We start from the raw sequence: 21207 nt of genomic DNA on the forward strand, positions 1-21207 counted from the left end.
TATTTTGACATCATTTTGGGACAAAAATGTCAAAAAATTGCAAAAAATGTTAATTTCACATGTATGTTTTCACATTACACTAAAATCCTGTACACTAAATAAACACATCTTGAGATTTTTCTTAATCCTTAAAGTGTCTACTTTAAGATTCTGACAGGTACCAGGGCAAAAAATGTCCCGTGAGGCATTTTATTAACCCTTTCCTACACCTACCCAAAATCCGAGCCTGCCAAAAATGATGAAGAAATTGGCATAGTTCTTGAAGTTAACAACCTATACAGACAAATGAGCACACTTTTCCATACAATTCTGGGCCAAGGAATTCAACAAAATGGTTATTTTTACGTTTTTTACACATTTTGACATAATTTTGGGACAAAAATGTCAAAAATTTGCAAAAAATGTTAATTTCACATGTATGTTTTCACATTACACTGAAATCCTGTACACTAAATAAACACATCTTGAGATTTTTCTTAATCCTTAAAGTGTCTACTTTAAGATTCTGACAGGTACCAGGGCAAAAAATGTCCCGTGAGGCATTTTATTAACCCTTTCCTACACCTACCCAAAATCCGAGCCTGCCAAAAATGATGAAGAAATTGGCATAGTTCCTGAAGTTAACAACCTATACAGACAAATGAGCACACTTTTCCATACAATTCTGGGCCAAGGAATTCAACAGAATGTTTATTTTTAGTTTTTTACACATTTTTACTCAAAATGTATCAATTTTTTAACCCTTTACTACACCTAAAAAAATGAAAAAAAAGGATTGCAATAGCCTTTTAATTTAACAATCTACAGAGACAATTGAGCACACTTTTCTACACAACTCTGGGCCAATGAATTAAATGAATTAAATTGCATTTTTATTTTGTATTAATTAAGTGCAGAACTAATTGTTGATAAAATCTAAGAATATAATAAAAAGTACTTGTATAGTGTGGTACTAATAATTTTCATCCTCGTCATCATCATTGAAAAGATCATCAAAGTCTATCTCTTCAATCTCTGTCCCTTCCTCCACATCATCTGTCCCCTCTCCAATGGATTCTCTCTCTTCTACTCCAGCAAGAATGTCAACAAGAGAAGGAGGGAAGATGGGGCCAACTGACCACACCGGCTCCAACACCCCCTCTTCCATTGTTTTCTCCCAACCCATACCCTGATCGTAAGGGTTTGGCCTTTCAAATATGGGCTGCTCTGCCCTTTTGTAGCAGGCAACTCTGTAGTTTACTCTCTGTGTGTGTGGGATGAGACAGACCTTGGGGGGAGGCAAGCGTTCCAGGTCTACTTTGGAACTTGCATCCAGGGCTCTGTCAACACCCACCATCTTTTGCAGCATCTTGACTCTCACAGCATCAATTGAGGTCAGACGACCATGGCCATACATAACACATGTGAAGGATTCCATCTCCTGTTGGAGCTCATTGCTGACCTGCCACAATGTGCCAAGCTGGCTGAAAGCCTTCTGGAATCGCGGGTTTTGCTGCAGCTTCTTTAAGGGAGCTACTTTGCCTTTGCCCTTGAAAGCACTGGTGCAGTCTTCCCCAGAAAAGACATAGTATCCCAGAAGAGTGCTGCAGTACTCAGATCCCAGAGATTCAGCCAACTCAGAGACATTCACAAGCTTACGATGCAAGCCAGTTCCGTGGTCAAGCAATATGGTGAGGTTGATCCTGCTGGCATGGTAAAGGAGGATCAGTAAAATGTCGGTGTCCGGGGTCCGCACCACACTGGACTTGTACCCCCACTTTACAGCTTGGTGGAGGTAGAGGACAACACGGGTGTCTGTCTCCTCCTGGTTTGACCGCAGGGCGTGGATCTCTGAAGCCTGAACCTGTAGCAAAATGTTACATTTTTAACACAAACCTGTATATTGAACACACTACTCAGTTAATGACTTCAGCAATTCTAGAGTTCCATTCAAATGTTTATATAGCATTGTATATGTGATGACAACTACATTTAAGCATTGATAATGATGGTCTGGGCCTCATGTTTTTTCAACTTACTTGGCCATTTGTTGAAGTTAGGTCATAGGATCTCCCATCAACACATACCACGGCCCTCTTGCACTTCTCCAGCCGAGATGCTGCCTCATTGCTCCCCCAGACCTTGAGAAGCAGATCACATAGCTGCTTCTTGTTTACCTCATTGCTAAGAAAGCATTTAAAGTCACAAGGTTTGTGGGTGTGTGGGCCACCAATTATGAAATTCTCAGTGGAGCCTCGTCTGACCCTCTCCTGGGCTTTAATAGAGTCTGTCTGGTAGCAATCTGTGGAGAAGACAAAGTGCTGCTTGGGAATCATATGATCCAAGAGCTGCATACAGATCTCTCCACAGGTTGGTTGAAGGTTGGTCATCATATGAAAAAGAGCATTGCCATCCTGTATAAAGAGTGCATCCTTAGGGTAGATGACCTCTTCATCTCTATCCTGGAGGAGATAGTGAAGAATGGTGGCCTTGTTTGTCTTCGCAAAAAATCCATCAGGAGTGCCAAGTGCATGAGGAACAGGTGAGAGGGGGTAATGCATGAGTTCCTCAAGGTCAAAAGGCATATCCAGCATTTGGGACTTAACAAGTAGCTGGAAAGCAAGGTTGCTTTGCTCTTGGTACATAAAGACCTGTAATTAAATGTAGATATGATTATTATTATTATTATTATTATTATTTTTATTATGTAGTCATTACTAAATCAAGCTGACTTTATATCTACCTTTCCCTGTGCAGATGTGAGCTTGATCTTCTTGCTTGAGTGATACATAGTCTTCAGTTTAAGCTTATTGAGGGGCTCAAAGAATCCCTTCTTCTTGGAAACAAAGCGTTCATCAATAAACTTCTCCTTAGCAGCCCTGCCTGCAGCCTCGGCCTGCAGTACATCCACCTCAACTTCTGGGTCTACGGGTGCACCAGATGCCAGTGAGTAGAGATGTTTTTTGTCTGGGATCTTCCAGGGGTTGGTGAAGCCACTAATGGCCAAGATGACTCTCTGTACTGCCTCTTCTTGCTTTCTGATCTGGGCAGGTTCCAGTTCACGGTGCTTCCCTCTCTTTGGGCAGTCTGGATCATCAATCATGCCACACATTTCCAGAGTCAGCTCATGGAGCTGAGCACGTGCAGAGGTTGTACGGCACCACTTCTGGTATGCTCCAAACATGTTAAAAAGACCAAGCAGACCACCTGCAATTCACATTTTACATTTTGGTCAGTTTAAATAGGAATAATTAAATATGAACATTTTGTATACAGATAATTATGCTCTGTGTGCCCACATTAATACCTGAAGACTTGGCAAACTTCATAAAAGTTTCCTCCATGGTCTTGTCCACTGCTGAGAGAGCCCCTGGAATTAGAGATCGTGCAACAGCAATGGCTCCTAGCTTGATGATGTCAAGAGCACCAGGGTGGGAGATGTCAATGTTGATGAGAAATGCCTCGAACCAAGTTAGGTACCTGTACGGAGAAAAAATGCTAATTAAAATTCATACCACAAGGAAGTTCTGTTTAATTTGTAATTGGGTATTAGGAGAATCAATGCATAAATACCTGGCATAGTTGTGGCCATCATATGCAAAGATCAATTCTGCCATGGCACCATTGCAGTAATGAAACAGCTCAAAGTTGTTTGTTTTAACAGCAAAATCCAACATGAAAACTAGCCTAGCGTGATCCATCACAGAGAGCCAGAACATGCTTGTCTTTCCCAAGTGGCCTTCACGGACCTTCTGTTGGTATCCTATGTACTGATGAATCATTTTAAGCAATGAGTGGTCTTTTAGAGCAGCATCAAGATTCTCACGACTGCAGCAGTGGACTAGATTGGTGAGGGTCTCCTGAGGTATTGCCAGATTCTCCTCTTCTAGGAAAACATTGATCAGCAGCCGTTCAAGAGCCTCTGTGACCACTTTAAGGCCAAAGAGGGCCTTGGCATATGCTTTCCCACTGAGAATATTTTTCAGGCAGCCACTGGTTGCAAGGTTTGCCTCAATGAGGATTTCTGCATAGCCTGAACCTTGACACTTGTACCCAGTTAGTTTGCCTATGTAATTCATGGCTGTGTGGAACTTGCCAAGGATTATGATATGCTTTTTGAATTCCTCTTCATACTTCCAGACTATAGGGCAGGCCTTCATGACCACGCCAAGGTCAAACGTGTTGATGGTGTATGGTTGGCCAACCTCCTCTGTTGCTGCCTCAGACCTCTTTAGCAGTTCATACACCACTGCATTGTCTGTTATAGGCTGATTGATGGGGGTGTAGAAGTCAATAGTAGATTTTCTAGGAGGGACCTTTCCAGTGCTTGAAATAAAGCCACCAAATCCAGGCACCTGCTGCTTTCCCTCACTGCTTAGACGTCTGCAGAGCAGATAGATGTAGTACTCCAACATTGATGCATCGTATGACTGCTGGTTTTCAACAGGGTGGGTAAAACTGGCATCTTTAGGGAATTTGGGACCATCCCTCTTAAATACCAACTCTGGCAGGGTCTCTGGAGGTGTGATCTTAAGGCTTCTCATTTTTGATGATCTCTCATAGAGAGGAAGGATCCTTTCATTGGTGCTCTGATGGCCCTCCTTTACCTCTTGAATCATGATCCCCCCAGCACTGTTTACAACATTTGATCCAAGCACATTGGTTGTAATTCTGTTCAGGTTGTCCCACTCACTGTGAAAAACACAGTTTCCCTTGCCAGAGATGATTTGAGGGGTCAGGTAGGTGGACATCTCATCAAATGCTTTGGCCATTGCTGTCTCAAGCTCCATACCAAAGTCGTATGTCTCAGAGTGTCCTAGTCGTGCAAGAATAGTAGTGAGCTGCAAAGATAAAAAGTGATCTGCATTATTAAATATATAAACACCAATTACCAAAACAAAGCAATAAACAGGACCTGGCAAGTGGCAGGTTACCTGAGTACTGTTACCTGTTTGCTTCGATAGAGGTGGCGAACTGTGGCACAGAGAAGTATGTGCTTTGGCAGTTTCCACGTGCTGTTAGTTGCGGCACGACACACATCTTGTGTGATCGAGTAGACCAGCCTCTGGGTCTTCTCACACTTTTCTCCATCAATGTCAGCTCTCCCTGTTAGCACCAAGTTTAGAAATTTTACAAGATCAGCTGGTAGTAGCTCTTCCATCTTCACAGAGTTCAGCTCCTGTGCAGTGGGGGGCCATGTCAGCTCCTTTGACTCTTTGAATGCCTTTAGAATGAGAGCATGGAGATTGAGGGCTACATTGTGATGCTGGTCTACAGTTCCAAGCTTGTAAGCACATGACACTGCTTCAGCAACACTAATGCTTGAGCTGTAGACAAGGTATAGTTCAGCACAACCGCGGAGTGGTACCTTACAAAAGGCAAGTGAATGAGAGATGTCATCATCTACTTGTAAACGTCTCATCAATCTTGCATTGCGGTAGTCTGGATTAGGAAAACTTTGACTCACCATGTGTTTGTTGAAGAGGCTGCATAAGAAACTAAGCTGGACCACCTCTTTGCCATCTATGACATTACTTAGAATGTAATCCTTTACCACCAGATAAGATTTCTGATATGCTTCTTTTTTCTGAGCCAGCAAAGGGTTTCTAATCTTCCTGATACGCATGTGGTTTTGGTACTCTGTGTTAAAGGTGTTTCTGCATGATGGATGGTACTTGGCTTCCATCGCAAAGAGGTCACTGCCTTGCACCTTACGGTAAAGAGCCTCTTTCTTTAATTCCAATGCTCTTGGTTCAATGACCTTCCAGGCTGGTTCCTTGTGTTTCCAACTCTGAAACATTGTAAGGCGTTCAGTTTTTCCCTTACTTTTAATTTCTCCCTTTTCACAAAAAATACACAGATCAGGAAACAAGAAGGAACATCGAGTACCTTCAGAAAGGACCAGATCTGTTTGAGATTTGTGCTTGCGTAAGGAGTCCTTCATCAATGATGCAGATGATGATGCACCAGATGTAGATGCTTTTGAAGCAGCTTGTAAACGATTCAGGTTTTGTGTGAATCTTTTATAGCAATTTTGATGATAGCCAGTTGTATCTAAATGCAATCCTTGCAATGTCAATGGTATCTGGTCACAGACCTCCTTCATACGGTAGGGTGAAGTGGCTGCTTCACAGAGTCTCATATCACGAATACTGTGTAAACATGATAGCCTCTCGTTATGCTCCCCCTTGCAAGCGCTGAAGCTGGTAAAATTGCCATGCTCTGTGAGACTCGGGGCATGCACAATACACAATTGTAGTGAAAGTTTTTTTTTAGGAATTTCAGGATGATCACAACTTTTTCTTTTTCCCATGGCTAGTGAATATAAATTGCAATGTTATGAAACTGTTGGGAAAAAAAAAAACAACGAATTACTGCACATTGAAAAACATAAAACATTTATAATAGTAAAATGTGTTTGATTAGGATTTTATTGAAGCAGTCTTCATAAATTTGCTAGCTTATTTTTAGCTAGCTAATATCATTCAATACTAAACAGCTAGCTACTTCTAGCTTATACTTTAGTATAGATGTTATACAACTGATCTGGCATACAGTTTGGTAACTTAATATTTAATTAGCTATATGATGACAAATCTTGTCTTAAAAGCCTAGCTGAATAAATAGCTAGCTACAGCTAGCATATTCTGAAGTTAGATATCTAATGTAATATGTGTATTTAGTTAGCTAGTATGATGGCTAATCTTGTTTAAATAGCCTAGCTAAATAAATAGCTAGCTACAGCTAGCTTATTCTTAAGTAAGATATCTAATGTAATATTTATATTTAGTTAGCTAGTATGATGGCTAATCTTGTTTAAATTGCCTAGCTAAATAAATAGCTAGCTACAGCTAGCTTATTCTTAAGTAAGATATCTAATGTAATATTTATATTTAGTTAGCTAGTATGATGGCTAATCTGGTCTTAATAGCGTAGCTAAATAAATAGCTAGCTACAGCTAGCTTATTTTGAAGTTAGATAGCTAACTGTTTCTGTGGCATACTGCTAGCTGAATATGTAGTTAGCTAGTATGATGGCTAAAGTTGTCTAAAATATTCTAGTTTATTAAATTCAAACAAAAAATACAGATCAAATACTTACTTGGAAATGTGTTATTTCTTTAAAAGATAGAGGTGGTGGGTCAGTGGGCATTGTAGCCTTTTGCTGGCTTTCAATGCTACTATCCTTCTTCTTCTTTTAAAATTTTAGTCAGAAAAACATACTACACAGGGATTTACTGTATTTTTTTAATACAGTGTGTCTTTTTGTTAATTAAAACAAAATTAAATTAGGTAATCAGACATTTTCATTTCTTTTCCTTTTAAATATTTTTGCGCTAAAACAAGACAAAATAAGCATTTATATAATGTGAAAATATACATATATTTATACATATAAAATATTTCTGCCTTTTTTTGTATTTTTGGCCAAATGTGTAAAAAACTAAAAATAAACATTCTGTTGAATTCCTTGGCCCAGAATTGTATGGAAAAGTGTGCTCATTTGTCTGTATAGGTTGTTAACTTCAGGAACTATGCCAATTTCTTCATCATTTTTGGCAGGCTCGGATTTTGGGTAGGTGTAGGAAAGGGTTAATAAAATGCCTCACGGGACATTTTTTGCCCTGGTACCTGTCAGAATCTTAAAGTAGACACTTTAAGGATTAAGAAAAATCTCAAGATGTGTTTATTTAGTGCACAGGATTTTAGTGTAATGTGAAAACATACATGTGAAATTAACATTTTTTGCAAATTTTTGACATTTTTGTCCCAAAATTATGTCAAAATGTGTAAAAAACGTAAAAATAACCATTTTGTTGAATTCCTTGGCCCAGAATTGTATGGAAAAGTGTGCTCATTTGTCTGTATAGGTTGTAAACTCAAGGAGCTATGCCAATTTCTTCATAATTTTTTTCAGGTTCGGAATTAGCATAGATGCATTAAAGGGTTAAAAATAAATGTCATGGGACATTATTTCATCCTGTTACCTGTCAGAACCTTAAAATAGACACTTTAAAGATTAAGAAAAAACAGGTGGCGAAAAAAAATCCACTATGTGCTCGTGGACCCCTCTTTCCATCTAGACTAAGACTTATTCTCTATATTTTTATTAGGCTACTTTGAAAATTAACAATAGCCAAGCTTTTTAAAAGGCACTAGCCAAGCTATATAAAGGCATTCCTACATCTCATACTAAGTGGTGAGCACCACATACTAAGTGGTGAGCACCACATACTAAGTGGTGAGCACCACATACTAAGTGGTAAGCACCACTTATTAAGCGTTGAGCACCACTTACTAAGTCGTGAGCACCACTTACTAAGTTGTGAGCACCAGATAATGGTAGCTAGCAAGCTATAGTTCAAACTGGCATATGTTCCACAGTGTAATGATGTGATTAACTAGCTAGGTTAGCTAACGTTATGCTAGCTACCATTATCTGGTGCTCACAACTTAGTATGTGGTGCTCACCACTTAGTAAGTGGTGCTCACCACTTTCTACGTAAAAAAAATAAAATACACCACGTCCCTTTAGGGGCTCCGTAAAATCCGTATCTTCAGGGATTTTCAGTTCCATTGTTAGTTTCTATTTATTTAGAATTAAACAACAAATGCTTCCTCTAGGAGAGATCCTGTAGAACATAAATTAAAATTTGCCTGTGCTGTACTGGTTTCCATTTACACCCCTAAGAAATACTTGACACCCCCCCCCCCTCCCCCTAATTATCATTGTATAATTTGCACCCTGCTTAAAATCTCAATAAAATACTTTTAAGTTTGTGGTTGTAAGAGGACAAAATGTGGAAGAGTTCAAGGGGTATGAATACTTTTAAAAGCCACTGTACGCAGGTTCACTGGTAGTGGTGTGCTGCGATCATGGTGAGCCCTGGTTTAAATTACCGCCAGTGTAAATACAGAGATGTTAAGATTCTCCACAAGCCGTTTCACACTCAGAAAGTCACTTATAAGACTTATCATTTTCAGTACAGCAATCATATAATTCAGATAATGGCTCGTACACACGGAGACATAAAATCCATCATCCTTCTGATTGTTCCTCAAGCTTTTTAAAGACTCAGGTAGAGACGGAGCTACGCTGTCGGTGGTGGTCAACGTGACACTAATGGATTGGTGACGTGTTGCAGCCAGCATCTGCACTAAAAATGGACTGTTCTTTATTCAGGGGAAAGTCTTTTAATTGCGTTTCCATGTAGGCTGTTTTTTTTTTCTACATTCTGAAAATGGCCTCGTCACGGGCAGCTGCAGAAAGAGAGAGTGCAGAGTGCTGGGAGCTGCTCCCACAAGGGCTGTCCTGCAGACAGGTCTATGGGGATCCCTCAAATGGGAAGAACATGCCCAACTATAAATACATTTATGACAGGAACAGTCTCCTTATGGACAAAATGGCTCGGGCCACTTTCACGGTCACATGACCGCCACGTCGTTTGGTTTATCCATTCGTGATAAGAGGCCAGAGATTTTCCTCATCAGTGAAGCCATGATGTCCCATGGCAACTCAATTAAAAGTAATGTGTCCAGCGTTTTGTTGCCCCGTTTTTTTTTGAGCTTTAAATTGACCTTGAAGTTTAGCTCAACTTTAGAGTGCAAGGTTTAGAAGCAATGTCTGGCAGAATGCCAACAAAAAAAACATCAATCCAAGTACAACCAGTTATCAAACAACTACCCTTAAACCAGTCAAAATTCATAGCTCTTAAACACTTGCACATTAATGTGTATGGTATTAAGAATTTAAGCAATAGATCAACACAAAGCACATCATTGTGAAGTGGAATGAAAATTACACATGGTTTTCAAAAAATGTATCAAATAAAAATCTGTAAAAGTACTTAACCCCCTTTCTCTCTGGAACCCCTAAATAAAATCCAGTGGAATCAATTGTCTTCAGAATTTACTTAATTAGTTAAGTTAGTCAATACAGCTGTTCTGTGTTTGTTAGAGAACACTAGTGAACAAACAGCATAATGAAGACCAAGGAGGGTCTAAAGCATGGTTGGTTAGGTTAAACAGAGATATTCCAAGCTTTGAGCATCCCAAAAAAAAGTGTCCTCAACTGCAAACCTACCAAGACATGGCCATACACCCAAATCAACAGATCAAGAGCAAGGAGAGCATTGGTCAGAGAAGCAGCCAAGAGGCCCATGGTCACTCTGAAGGAGCTGCAGAAATCCACAGCTCAGGTAGGGAAATCTGTTCATAGGACATCCATAAATCATGCACTACAAAAATATGGCCTTTAAGGAATGGTGTTAAGAAGAAAAACGTTGTTAAAAGAAGCACAAATTAAATTGCTGTTTGCAGTTGCAGCAAACATGTGGAACAAGGTGCTTTGGTCAGCAACACTGCTCATCATCCTGAACACACCATTTCCACTGTGAAACATGGTGGTGGCTGCATCATGCTGTAGAAATGCTTTTCTTCAGAAGAAGCTGGTCAGAGTTGATGGGAAGATGGATGGAGATAAATACAGGGCAATCCTGGAAAGAAAACCTGTTAAAGTTCACAAAAGACTTCAGTTTGGAAAGGAGATGTACCTTCCAGCAAGACAATGACCCTAAACATACAGCCAGAGCTACAGTGGAATGGTTTAGATCAGTCTTAAATTGCATTGTGCTTCTGTGGCAAGACGTGGAAATTGATGTTCTCTAGATGCGCAAAGCTGGTAGAGACAAACCCCAAAGCACTTACAGTTGTTATTGCAGTGAATGATGGCTCTACTAGATATTGATATAGGGGGTATGAATACTTTTGCAAGCCACTTTAGAAAAAGAAAAAGAACCGATGTGCCAAAATCTAAATCTCCATTTTGGTCAACCAGCTGTATGGGTGCTAACAGTATAGTGCTGATTGCTGTATCTACTGTAACTGTAGATTAATGCTTATTTATATATTGAAATAAACGAAATCCTAGGGGAATCTGTTACGCTTGTTCTGCTACATGACTCATACGTACTTGAAGGGAGTCAGATTCTGGCAAGGAGGCGGAATTCGGCACAACACCTGGAAAGGCACCTTGCCAAATTGAAAATAGGCTGCTGTCAATCACAGGCCCTTCTACAAACCAATCAATGTCCAGTATAGGCAGATGCAGGTCACGTAGGTCATGATGACAGTATGTAGCACAGTTCCTTATAGTGCTCTTACTAAACAGTAGTGTGAAGATAAACGATGATGATCAGGAAGTTACTTTTATATAGTGCCTTTCTACACACAAACACACACAAGGACACTTTAGAATCAGCATTCTACACACAGTCATTTTCACACTCAGCACTCATCCAACACTCAGCAGAGAGAAGTGGAAGTCAATCGCGCACAGCATACTCTCAACTGGAAACGATCATCTACCTGAAGGACTGCATCAGGCACTGAGGCACTGACCCAGGATAGAGTCTATATCCAATCTATATCTGAGCATACAGTCATACATACATTCATACACATGGACACCATGAAAATTTAGAGTATTACCTTTTTCTCGGCAAGTTAGAGCATCCAAATGACCAGATCTCCAAGCTATTGGGCTGAAGGAGAAAACCAGAGTCCCTGGAGGAAACATGGAAACTCCACCTAGATAGGGACTTGAACCCAAGACCCCAGTGCTGGGAGGTCAATGTGCTAACCACTTAGTTTGAAACCAAAACTAATTGGACCAAATATACAATTAACAGACTCAAGGACCTTGGTTTAGACTTTGGTCTGGACTTTCACAAGCGAAACCATCCTTAATTGCATTGAATACAGTCATAATTACTGGTCAAAGTCAAAGTCAATGGAACAGCAAACATGTGTCCATGCCGGACTAATGACTAAATGGCAGCTGTTGAGCTAAATACAATTATAACCCCCGATAAAAACACAGCAAAAACAACACTATCTGCATTTGTTTTTTAAAGGTCTCATTGCATCATTTTTTCATTCATTTTAAAGTGTAGTTGTGGTTTCTAGTATGAATGAGTCCGCTCTATATATCTATATCCATAACCGTGCTTCCCTAGTGTATATTTAAGGTCTCTGTAAAATGCAGGATCAACCGGAGATCCTATTTAAATCCTATTTAAAGTTACTTACACAAGATATCTAACGCTAACTAGCTGCTGTAAACAGAGCTGTAAGGTCTTTAGTTAATGTGTCGGCTCAGCTGAGGCGGTTGTGGGCGGTCCTGAGCCAAGGTGGGCAAAGCTGAAACTCACTTATTGCCGTAGACACGATGCTTTTCCTGATCGACTCGTTTTTCTGAGGCTTTTCTTTTCTTAGCTGCTGCAGGCATGCATATACAACTTAGAGAGACCTATAGTATTTCACAACGAACAAGAAAAATAGGAGTTTAGCGGAAGAAGACTATTAAGGTTATGTCAAAATTGTACCTACTTTTTGAAAAAATGAATAATTGATGTAAGATGTAGCATATCAACATGGTTTCAGAACATACTGTTCAATGCGTATTCTACAGTACCACTCAGAAGTTTAGACACAACTTAAATTCAGTGTTTTCCATTATTTAAAAAAAAAAAAGAAAATCTGCATTGTAGATTAACTGTAAGTCATCCAAATTATAAAGAAAAACATATGGAATTATTTAGTAAACTAAAAAGCCTTAAACAAACCCAAATATGTTTTTTTTTATATTCTTCAATATAGGCACAGGTTTGCACATCTCAGTCAGTTTTATGAGGTAGAGTCACCTGGAATTCAGGCTTTCAGTTAACAGCTGTGCTGAACTCGTCAAGAGTTAATTGCTTGAATTTCTTGCCTCTTAATGTGTTTGAGAGCCTCAGTTGTAAAGTTGTGAAGAGGTAGAGTTACAGGCATACAGTGAATAGCTCTATTTGAATAATGTTCTAATCCAGATTATGTCAAGAACTACTCAACTAAGTACAGAAGAAGAAAAAAAAAACTTCAGGTCAATCTGACAAATTTTAAGAAGTTATCCTTAAATATGCTTAATTGCAGTCGTAAAGCCAATCAAGAACGATATGATGAAACTGGCACTCATCAGGACTGTCCCTCTGTAGCACAGTTTAAGTTCATCAGAGTTACCAGCCTCAGAAGTCACAAGTTAACAGAGTATTTTGGTTTATTTTAAGTTACTGCATGATTCCTTATGTGTTCTTATACAATTATATATAAATTATATATATATATATATATATATATATATTTTTTTTTTTTTCTAACAAATCCAATACTAGAGGAACATCTATTTTGAATAACTTTGAATGTTTTCTCTAATGAAGCCATCTTTTCTGTATTCAGTAAAGAAATCTTTTTATATACACTGAGTGTGTGCGTACAACAGTGTTGGGAATTGATTAAACGTGCAAGCAGAAATTTCACCAGTTTAGTTGATCACTAGCCGCAGCCTCAGAGCTGCCAACGTCTAATTTGGCAACTTTGGTAAAGTTCCCTATTAGACGGAGGAGTCAATTAAACAAGTAAACTACATGGCACTGCATTAATTTTCCTTGCATATGGAAATTAGAACGATAATTGATTCATTATTCTGTGTTGAAAGCAATTATAAAGTTTACACTGCTCACATTAGAAAGGTTGCTAGGTTGTTGACAGATTAGACCCCGTGTGGGCATTTGGCGCGATAATTGCTCATTAAACATGGAGGTGGTGCTGAGTTCCCCGGCAGTCACATGGCTGGTGCACACGCTCGCCGAGACCACCCCCCACTCCCCCCACCTTCCAGTGGAAGCATTGGAAAATTGGGAAATTAAGAAAGATCAAAGGACGACTAAGATAAAGAAGCCCGGGTAAACAAACAAACAAACAAAAAAAGAAAGAAATATATATATATATATATATGTATATATATATATACATATACATACATATATATATATATGTATATATGTATATATATATATATATATATATATATATATATATATATATATATATATATATACATATATATACATATATGTATATATATATATATATATATACATATATGTATATATATGTATATATATGTATATATATGTATATATATATACCTAATTGTATTTAAAACATATTGAGAAATGTCTAAGTCTGGATGTACTTACCTAAAATATTTTAAAAGTACATTAATATTTTGATTTCATCAAATGTGTGAAAGTAAACTTTGATCAAACTTTTTTAAAAAAGTACAATGTATTGTATTTTAATTTTTGTTTAAATAAACTACTAAAAGTTTCATCATGTAACATTTTAGAAAATAAAATAAAATTACTACACTGGTAAAATGTTAAAATGTTAAACATGTATATTTCGGTTTTACATTAATATAGCAGTTAAAATGTCAATCGAATTTTAATGCTCTGTAATTATAATTAGAAAAAAATATAAATAGGAGTAAATTATAGGATACAGTGTCAAATAAAAAAAAAATTGTAGTACAGTATATTAAAAATATGTTTTGACACCCAACGAAGTAAACTAGAAGTGTACACCTTACAAAAGGTAACAGGAACAAGAAGCTCATTTTTGTACATAAATAGAATGTATTTAACATCAGTTCTTAGCACATTTCTAATATACCTGGTGTATAATAGTGATACAGTTGTAAAACTCCTCTTTAAATGTATTATAATTTTACTGTTAAGTAAGCTAATAAAAAACATGGATGAACTAGCATTAATGTTATGTAAGTATATTTGAAATAGTTCCATTTTAGTTAAGTTAAGTACACTTAGGACGATTTAAGTAAGACTTTTGTACTATTTGTATACTTTAATTAAAGTATAATAAGTACAAAAAAATAAATAAGTTGTTCCATTTTAGCACTCTTTAAATATGCTGATTAATAATAATGTGGCTACAAGAATGCTTTAGTGCACTATAGCATAATAATGCTTAGTATACTTTAATCTACTTTTTTCACTAGGGAACATTAAAATGTCAAATAAAAAAATAAAAGTAAATTTGCAACAAGCTAAAAATTGTAGTACAGTATATTAAAAATATATTTTTATACCAAACAATGTATACTAGAAGGGTGCTCCTTACAAAAGGCAGGAACAAGAAGCAAATTGTTGTACATAAATACAGTATATTTAACATCAATTCTTAGTACATTTTAAATATACTTAATAGTGATACAGTAGTAATACTCTGTAATAAATTTATGATCATTTTACTGAAAGCATATTTAAAACAAGGGGTTACATGCATTACTTAAGTATGTTACTTAAGTATATTTAAAATAGTTCCATTTTAGTACAGTTACTTACACTTAGGACAAAATAAGTAAGACTTTTTTACTATTTTTATACAGATTTTTTCACTAGGGAACATTTAAATATCAAATAAAAAAATAAATAAAAGTAAATTTGTAAAACCTAAAAAAAATTAGTACAGTATATTAAAATATATTTTATACCCAACGAAGTATACTAGAAGTGTGCTACTTACAAAAGACAGGAACAAGAAGCACATTTTTGTATTTAACATAATTTCTTAGTACATTTCTAAAATACCCGGTGATACAGTTGTAATACTCATTAAATATATTATAATTGAACTGTTAGCATGTTTAAAACATAGGGTTACAAGCATTAATGTTACTTAAGTATATTTAAAATAGTTCTATTTTAGTTCAGTTAAGTACACTTTTACAATTAAGTAAGACTTTTGGGTACCACTTTAAAATAAGACTACCTTTATAAAGGGTTTATAAATGATTTACAATTAGTTTATTAAAGGTTACTAATAAGGTTGTAAATGATTGAAAATAATAAAAGCTTACAGATCCGCTCCCTAAAGAAAAAAAAAAGTCGATTAAAGTAAGCATTAGTTACTAAGCATTAATAATCAGTATATTTAAAGAGCACTAAAATGGAACAACTTGTTTTGTACTTATTATACTTCAATTATATAAAAATTGTACAAAAGTCAATACCACTTAAAATCAAGACTACTTTTATAAAGGGTTTATAAATAGTTTACAATTCGTTTATTCATGGTTATTGGGATGTAAATGCCTTAAAAATCATTAATAATCAGTTATAACACATACGTAGAAAGGGCAACAATGACCTGTTGTTTGCCAAATAGTGAACTATATTACACAGCCATCTATATTGTTGCCCTTTCTACGTATGTGTTATAACTGATTATTAATGATTTCTAATGCATTTACAACCTAATTAGTAACCATTAATAAACTAATTGTAAACTATTTATAAACCCTTTATAAAGGTAGTCTTGATTTAAAGTGGTACAGACTTTTGTACTATTTTTACTATCTAATTAAAGTATAATAAGTACAAAAAAAGTTGTTTCATTTTTAGTACTCTTTAAATATACTGATTATTAATGTGGCTACAGCTTCATAATAATGCTTAGTAACTAATGCTTACTTTAATCTACTTTTTTTTTTTTCTTTAGGGAGCGGATCTGTTAGCTTTTATTATTTGGTAGAAAAAAATGTCTTAAGGATGTCAGGTTTTATCGTCGGCTCAGTTTCGCTGTGTTTGTTCACGGCTTTGGGTGCTGATTTTTATTGACCTACTGTTGACAGCGCTTGGCAGGCTGCTGGATTGTGAGCCGGGCGGCGTGCGGATTTCGTAAAAACACCAACGCTCTGAATATGCAAATGCGGCGAGCTCTGAAGCAGCATATATCGATTTGAAGTCAGCTGCCACGGCACATACTCCGGCTTAGCTGTCTAATTGCAGCTCTCCGTAATATGAAATTAATGAAGATATCGCGGTGGACGTATTAACACATCAACGGAGGCCTTAACTCTTAGAAGAAGAGCGGAGCTCATCGTCGATAGGCTAATTAAGATGTAAATACATTTCCTTACACATGGCGCGTCTTCGTCTTCGTCCGCGCTAAGCCCGGTGAAAACAGGTGGACTGGAGCCAGGTTCTAAAATCCCCATCATACAGAGATTACTACCCAAACAGCGTCGCACGTTTTACACCGCGGGTTAAAGTTTGGTTCACTCCTCCTCGCTGTTCAGAGTTTGCAGCCAATTAAGTTTCTCCAGTTTGTCGCTCTCGCCACCTTTAGAGCTTAAGTATGTAGAGCACAGGCTGTTCCTGCGTTTGGACAGTGAGGGAGAGCAGAGTTCAGGCCTGGAGGATAATCTGAATTCTGCTTCTGAAGGGAAAAAAAAGCATGCAAATGAATGCAGGCAGCTTTAGAGCTCTTTATCTTAAAGTATTGTATTAGATTTAAATGTAATTTAATGAGAACTACTGAGACAACTTTTTTGTCTGTTTAATAGGTGGCAATAAGTTCTAGTTACTAGTTCTAAGAAGTTTAAAAAGTGCTTCAAAGCATTTCTTTGCGTTGGAAGCTTAGAGTACAAAAATGAATAAATAAATAAACAGATTTTAATGTTTTCTGATGAATCACAACAATATTCTCTGATTAACTGCGACTATTTAGCATAGTGGAGCTATATATTATAGCTTAGTTTTGGGAGTTGATCCGCGCCCTCACTCCTCCCACTTCCTTCCCTATTTAAACCGTCACTTCCTCTCTACCTGCTCGTTGAACAACCTCGCACCCACCTCCTCCCCATCTTCCTCCTTCTTTAATTTTATTCTTTTTCCTCATATTTTTTTTCATGTGAAGGAGGGCTTCGGCTTCACGCTTTTCCAGCGAAGCTGCCCCAAACTTCACCCCATATACTCTGAGTTCGCTCCCCCTCTTTTCTTCTTCTCTGCCCAGTCAAGGGCGTGGGTCTAGCAATACTAGCAAAACTGTGATTAATTGGCCTAAGGCATGACTCTACTTCCACTGTGTTTCCACTGATGAGTTGGTATTTTTGATTTTTTTTTTTAAGATCATGAGAAGATCCCTTTTTTCTACAAACTTTAGCTTTTCCGTCACACTGGTAATTGTTAATCTTTTTTTTCATGTTGCTAATTTGTGGTTTTCATCTTCTGGTGAAGCCTTAATATAGTATATATAATTTTGGTTCATGAAATCTTCTGTGAACAGTAGATCGTGATACCTTTGCTCCTGCGCTCCGGAGGTTGTTGCTGATGTCATTAACACTTATTTTAGGGTCTTTCTTATCAGCATTTCCCCATCTGAAACATCTGGAACATTCTTCAAAGTCACATCTACAACAGGACGTGACATTAGTTGGTTCTTCTGAAGATCTTGGAAAGACCATAATTAGGTTCCCTCATTTATTTTTCTGTATATTTGATTTTATTGTAACTGTAATGACTGATGAGCTCAATCTCAACACTCTGTCCCGTTACCTTTACTAATTTTTAGATCTTATTTGTTTATTTGTAAAATACATTTTTTTTGGAAAATCACTACAATGTGCTCAGTGTCCTCATGCTATTAATATACCCCCCATTTCGCTATTTTTCATGTTTTTGCTAATTCTATGCTAAAATTTCATTCCTGTTGCTTTTATTTCTGTTACTTAAAACATAAAAAAGTAACAGGAGTGAGATCCAGTAACAGGAATGAGTGCCAGTAACAGTAATGATTTTTTTGTCATGAATATCAATTAATTGAACATGCAGTCAACTTGTCTTTAAAATAAAGACTTTATTTTGAAAAAAAAAATAAAAAATCTAAGGAATTGCAATCAAAGCGGACTTGCTTTTAAACATAGTTTTTAATAGAAATGATTGTTGATAATGATCAACTCAGTCATAGTTACAATAAGATCAAATATACAGAAAAAAATAAAGAAGGAACTTAATTTAGGTCTTCCCATGGTGATCAGAATAACCAATTGAGGTCACTTCCTGTTGTAGTCCTGTTGAATGTTCCAGATGTTTACGATGTTTAAGAGTAATGTGTTACGGTCACAGGACTGAGCATGTTTTCTCAAAACATAAAAAGTAACAGGAGTGAGTGCCAGTAACGGAAGTGTTTTTTTTTTTTTTTTTTTTGACATAAATATAATTTATGTAAACATGCAGTCAACCATTTCTTTAAAATAAAGACTTTTTTAAAGAGAAAATCAAAGGACTGAGACAAATATAACCCTCTATAAGGATTAGAAACCTTGTAAAAAGTTAAGTAAAACTGCCTGAGTTTGACCAGTACATGTTTTGAATAGTTTAACATGTGTGTTATTAGATTCAGAGTTTAAAAAAAAGATAAAAAATACCATGCAAATGCCACCCATTCAGTGGTATGGCCGATAAAATTTGCTGTTACTTCTGATATATCAGCCAGAGAGCGGCATCAGCAACATGCAGGTTTCTAATCAATGCAAAACAAAGTTAGCAGTAAAATTACAGAGCGTTCTCCCTCCCTGTTGTTTAATGATTATTGTTAAACATGATTAAGCATGAGTTTCTATTAGGCGGATCTATGTCCTAATTTAATTTGTTTTACTCAGGCCAGCATAAATGAGGGACCAATATCGCATTACCTGGAACAATTAGTCTTGCTGACGCAAAACAATAGAACAGAATGTCTCACTTAGCTATTTATATTTTCCGGGGCTAACAGTAAACACTGATTAAAAAATAAATGGCCTTAATTAGTTTTTATTATTTATTTATTTTTATTTTCTTAGGTGCAGAAAAAAAAAGAACCTGCCGAAAGCAGACGTTTTTAACATAGATGTGTTTGGACTCTCATTTGGTTTATTTGCTTCCCTTTGGTAATGAAAAATCATTTTCCTTCAGTTTTCTCAAAACATATATACAGAAACAGTTTAGATAACAAGTTCAGATACACCTTCCTGTTCAATGTTTTTGATTATTTATTTTTTTATTTTTACTACATTGTAAATTAATACTTAATTCATCCATAGAGGGTTGTTGAACTCAATTGCAGAACAGTCTCAAAGCAGGTGAACCCAAGATGAAAGAAAAAAAATAAATAAATAAACACACAGCTCCTCGCGCAGGATCGAACCCGTGTCCTCAGGGTCGGGGTCCAATACACTACCACTGCCCCGGCTAGTGAATTGGGACACGGCCGGGAAAAAACGCCCTTATAAGGAGATAGGGAGCCCAAGAATGGGTGGAAAAAAAACGGGAACTGGTGGAAACTAAAGTCACGCCGAGCCGACAGAGAGAGAAGGGGGGTGGGGTGGGGGGGAAGGGGAGTAAACAAAAGCTCCCTGGAGAAGCATTTTATTTATTTATTTTTTTCATTATCGTTCATTATAGTTCAAACAATCTCACGGGCCAGATGTTTGGGCCACTTATTGCTGACATCTGATATAAAGCATATTCTGGTTTGTTTACTATATATTTTTTTGTTTCCTATATAATCGGCATAGTTTGGAATAGTTAGAATGACTTAAGTATTAATCTACAATGCAGAAAATGTTTAAATAAAAAATAAAAAAAAAAAACAGAATTTAAGGTGTGTCCAAACTTTTGTCTGGTACTGTATATCAAGCTGAAGAAGCTCCAGAACATTTTAATTGTTTGCTTCTTGTTAGTGCACCCCTCAAGTGATCAGGTGTGAAGCTACTGTATTTCATTTTATTTATGATTATATATTTTTGATTTTTTACAGCCAGTGCCTGATTTATTAAGGTCTTTATCTCTTTATCCTCTCTGTCTTGTGGTCTTCACCAGATGGTGACAGATGAGGAAGGCAGTTTGGGACGAGTGTCAGCTGATGTTTACACTCCAGTGAAGTATCAGGAGTCATTGAGAATGACTTACATGCTCCTGAAAACCCAGAAAAAAAAAACAAAAAAAAAAAAACAGGAAAAGTGTTGAAAAAGTAACAAACACAAACAAACACAGAGTCAAACAAACACAAACTCTTAACTGGCTAGAGCAGGAAGTTCAATAACTAATAAAACTTTTGTTTACCCTTTAATGCTAGTGTGGTGCCGGTGGTGACTTTTCTCCCCCATAAGAATCTTAGTTTGCAACCAATTATCCTGATTTCCATGATCCTAGAAGTTGTTGTTCTTTGCAGTAATGTATAATTAAAGACTTGCCGCTACAATGTGGGGTAATTATAAATCTACAAAAGTAGCATTGTTTCAAAGCATTAGTGAAACTGCATAGAATGTAGTCTAAATTATGGGTGCATAAAACAAAGCAACAAACACAAACAACATTGCACTCACTGAAACCCTGACATGCTAAAAGTCCTGCGATAATAATACGAAAAATGAACATGGAGTGTTATCTCAGGGGATCGCTTGCAAACAGCTTGTCAACCCACAAATTGTCAATTTGTCAAATTGTCAATTAGAGAGGAATCAAGATGGTTAAGACATACTGTATCTAAAATTATGATGGCATTT

At 36.8% G+C, this 21207-nt stretch overlaps 1 protein-coding gene across 1 annotated transcript; it reads right to left on the reverse strand.

Annotated features, from left to right (window-relative positions):
* Positions 1-476: 476 nt before the first annotated feature.
* LOC125784926 (uncharacterized) lies at positions 477-6345 on the reverse strand. Its single transcript, XM_049469134.1, has 6 exons — positions 4928-6345; positions 3553-4820; positions 3287-3459; positions 2723-3186; positions 2019-2630; positions 477-1843 (listed from the first exon to the last, which is right to left on the reverse strand). Exons 1-6 carry the CDS (start codon positions 6290-6292, stop codon positions 953-955), a joined length of 4773 nt encoding a protein of 1590 aa, XP_049325091.1. The 5' UTR covers positions 6293-6345; the 3' UTR covers positions 477-952.
* Between the last annotated feature and the right edge of the window lie 14862 nt (positions 6346-21207).

Source organism: Astyanax mexicanus, chromosome 20 (genome assembly GCF_023375975.1).
Source record: "Astyanax mexicanus isolate ESR-SI-001 chromosome 20, AstMex3_surface, whole genome shotgun sequence".
In the NCBI taxonomy this organism is placed as follows: Eukaryota; Metazoa; Chordata; class Actinopteri; order Characiformes; family Acestrorhamphidae; genus Astyanax; species Astyanax mexicanus.

Coding starts and splice junctions, on each gene's coding strand:
- LOC125784926 (XM_049469134.1), bottom strand. CDS start 6,292: ATGGGAAAAAGAAAAAGTTGTGATCATCCTGAAATTCCTAAAAAAAAA. Junction 3,187..3,286: donor GAAGTTTGCCAAGTCTTCAG/GTATTAATGTGG, acceptor TGTGAATTGCAG/GTGGTCTGCTTGGTCTTTTT. Junction 1,844..2,018: donor TAACTTCAACAAATGGCCAA/GTAAGTTGAAAA, acceptor ATTTTGCTACAG/GTTCAGGCTTCAGAGATCCA.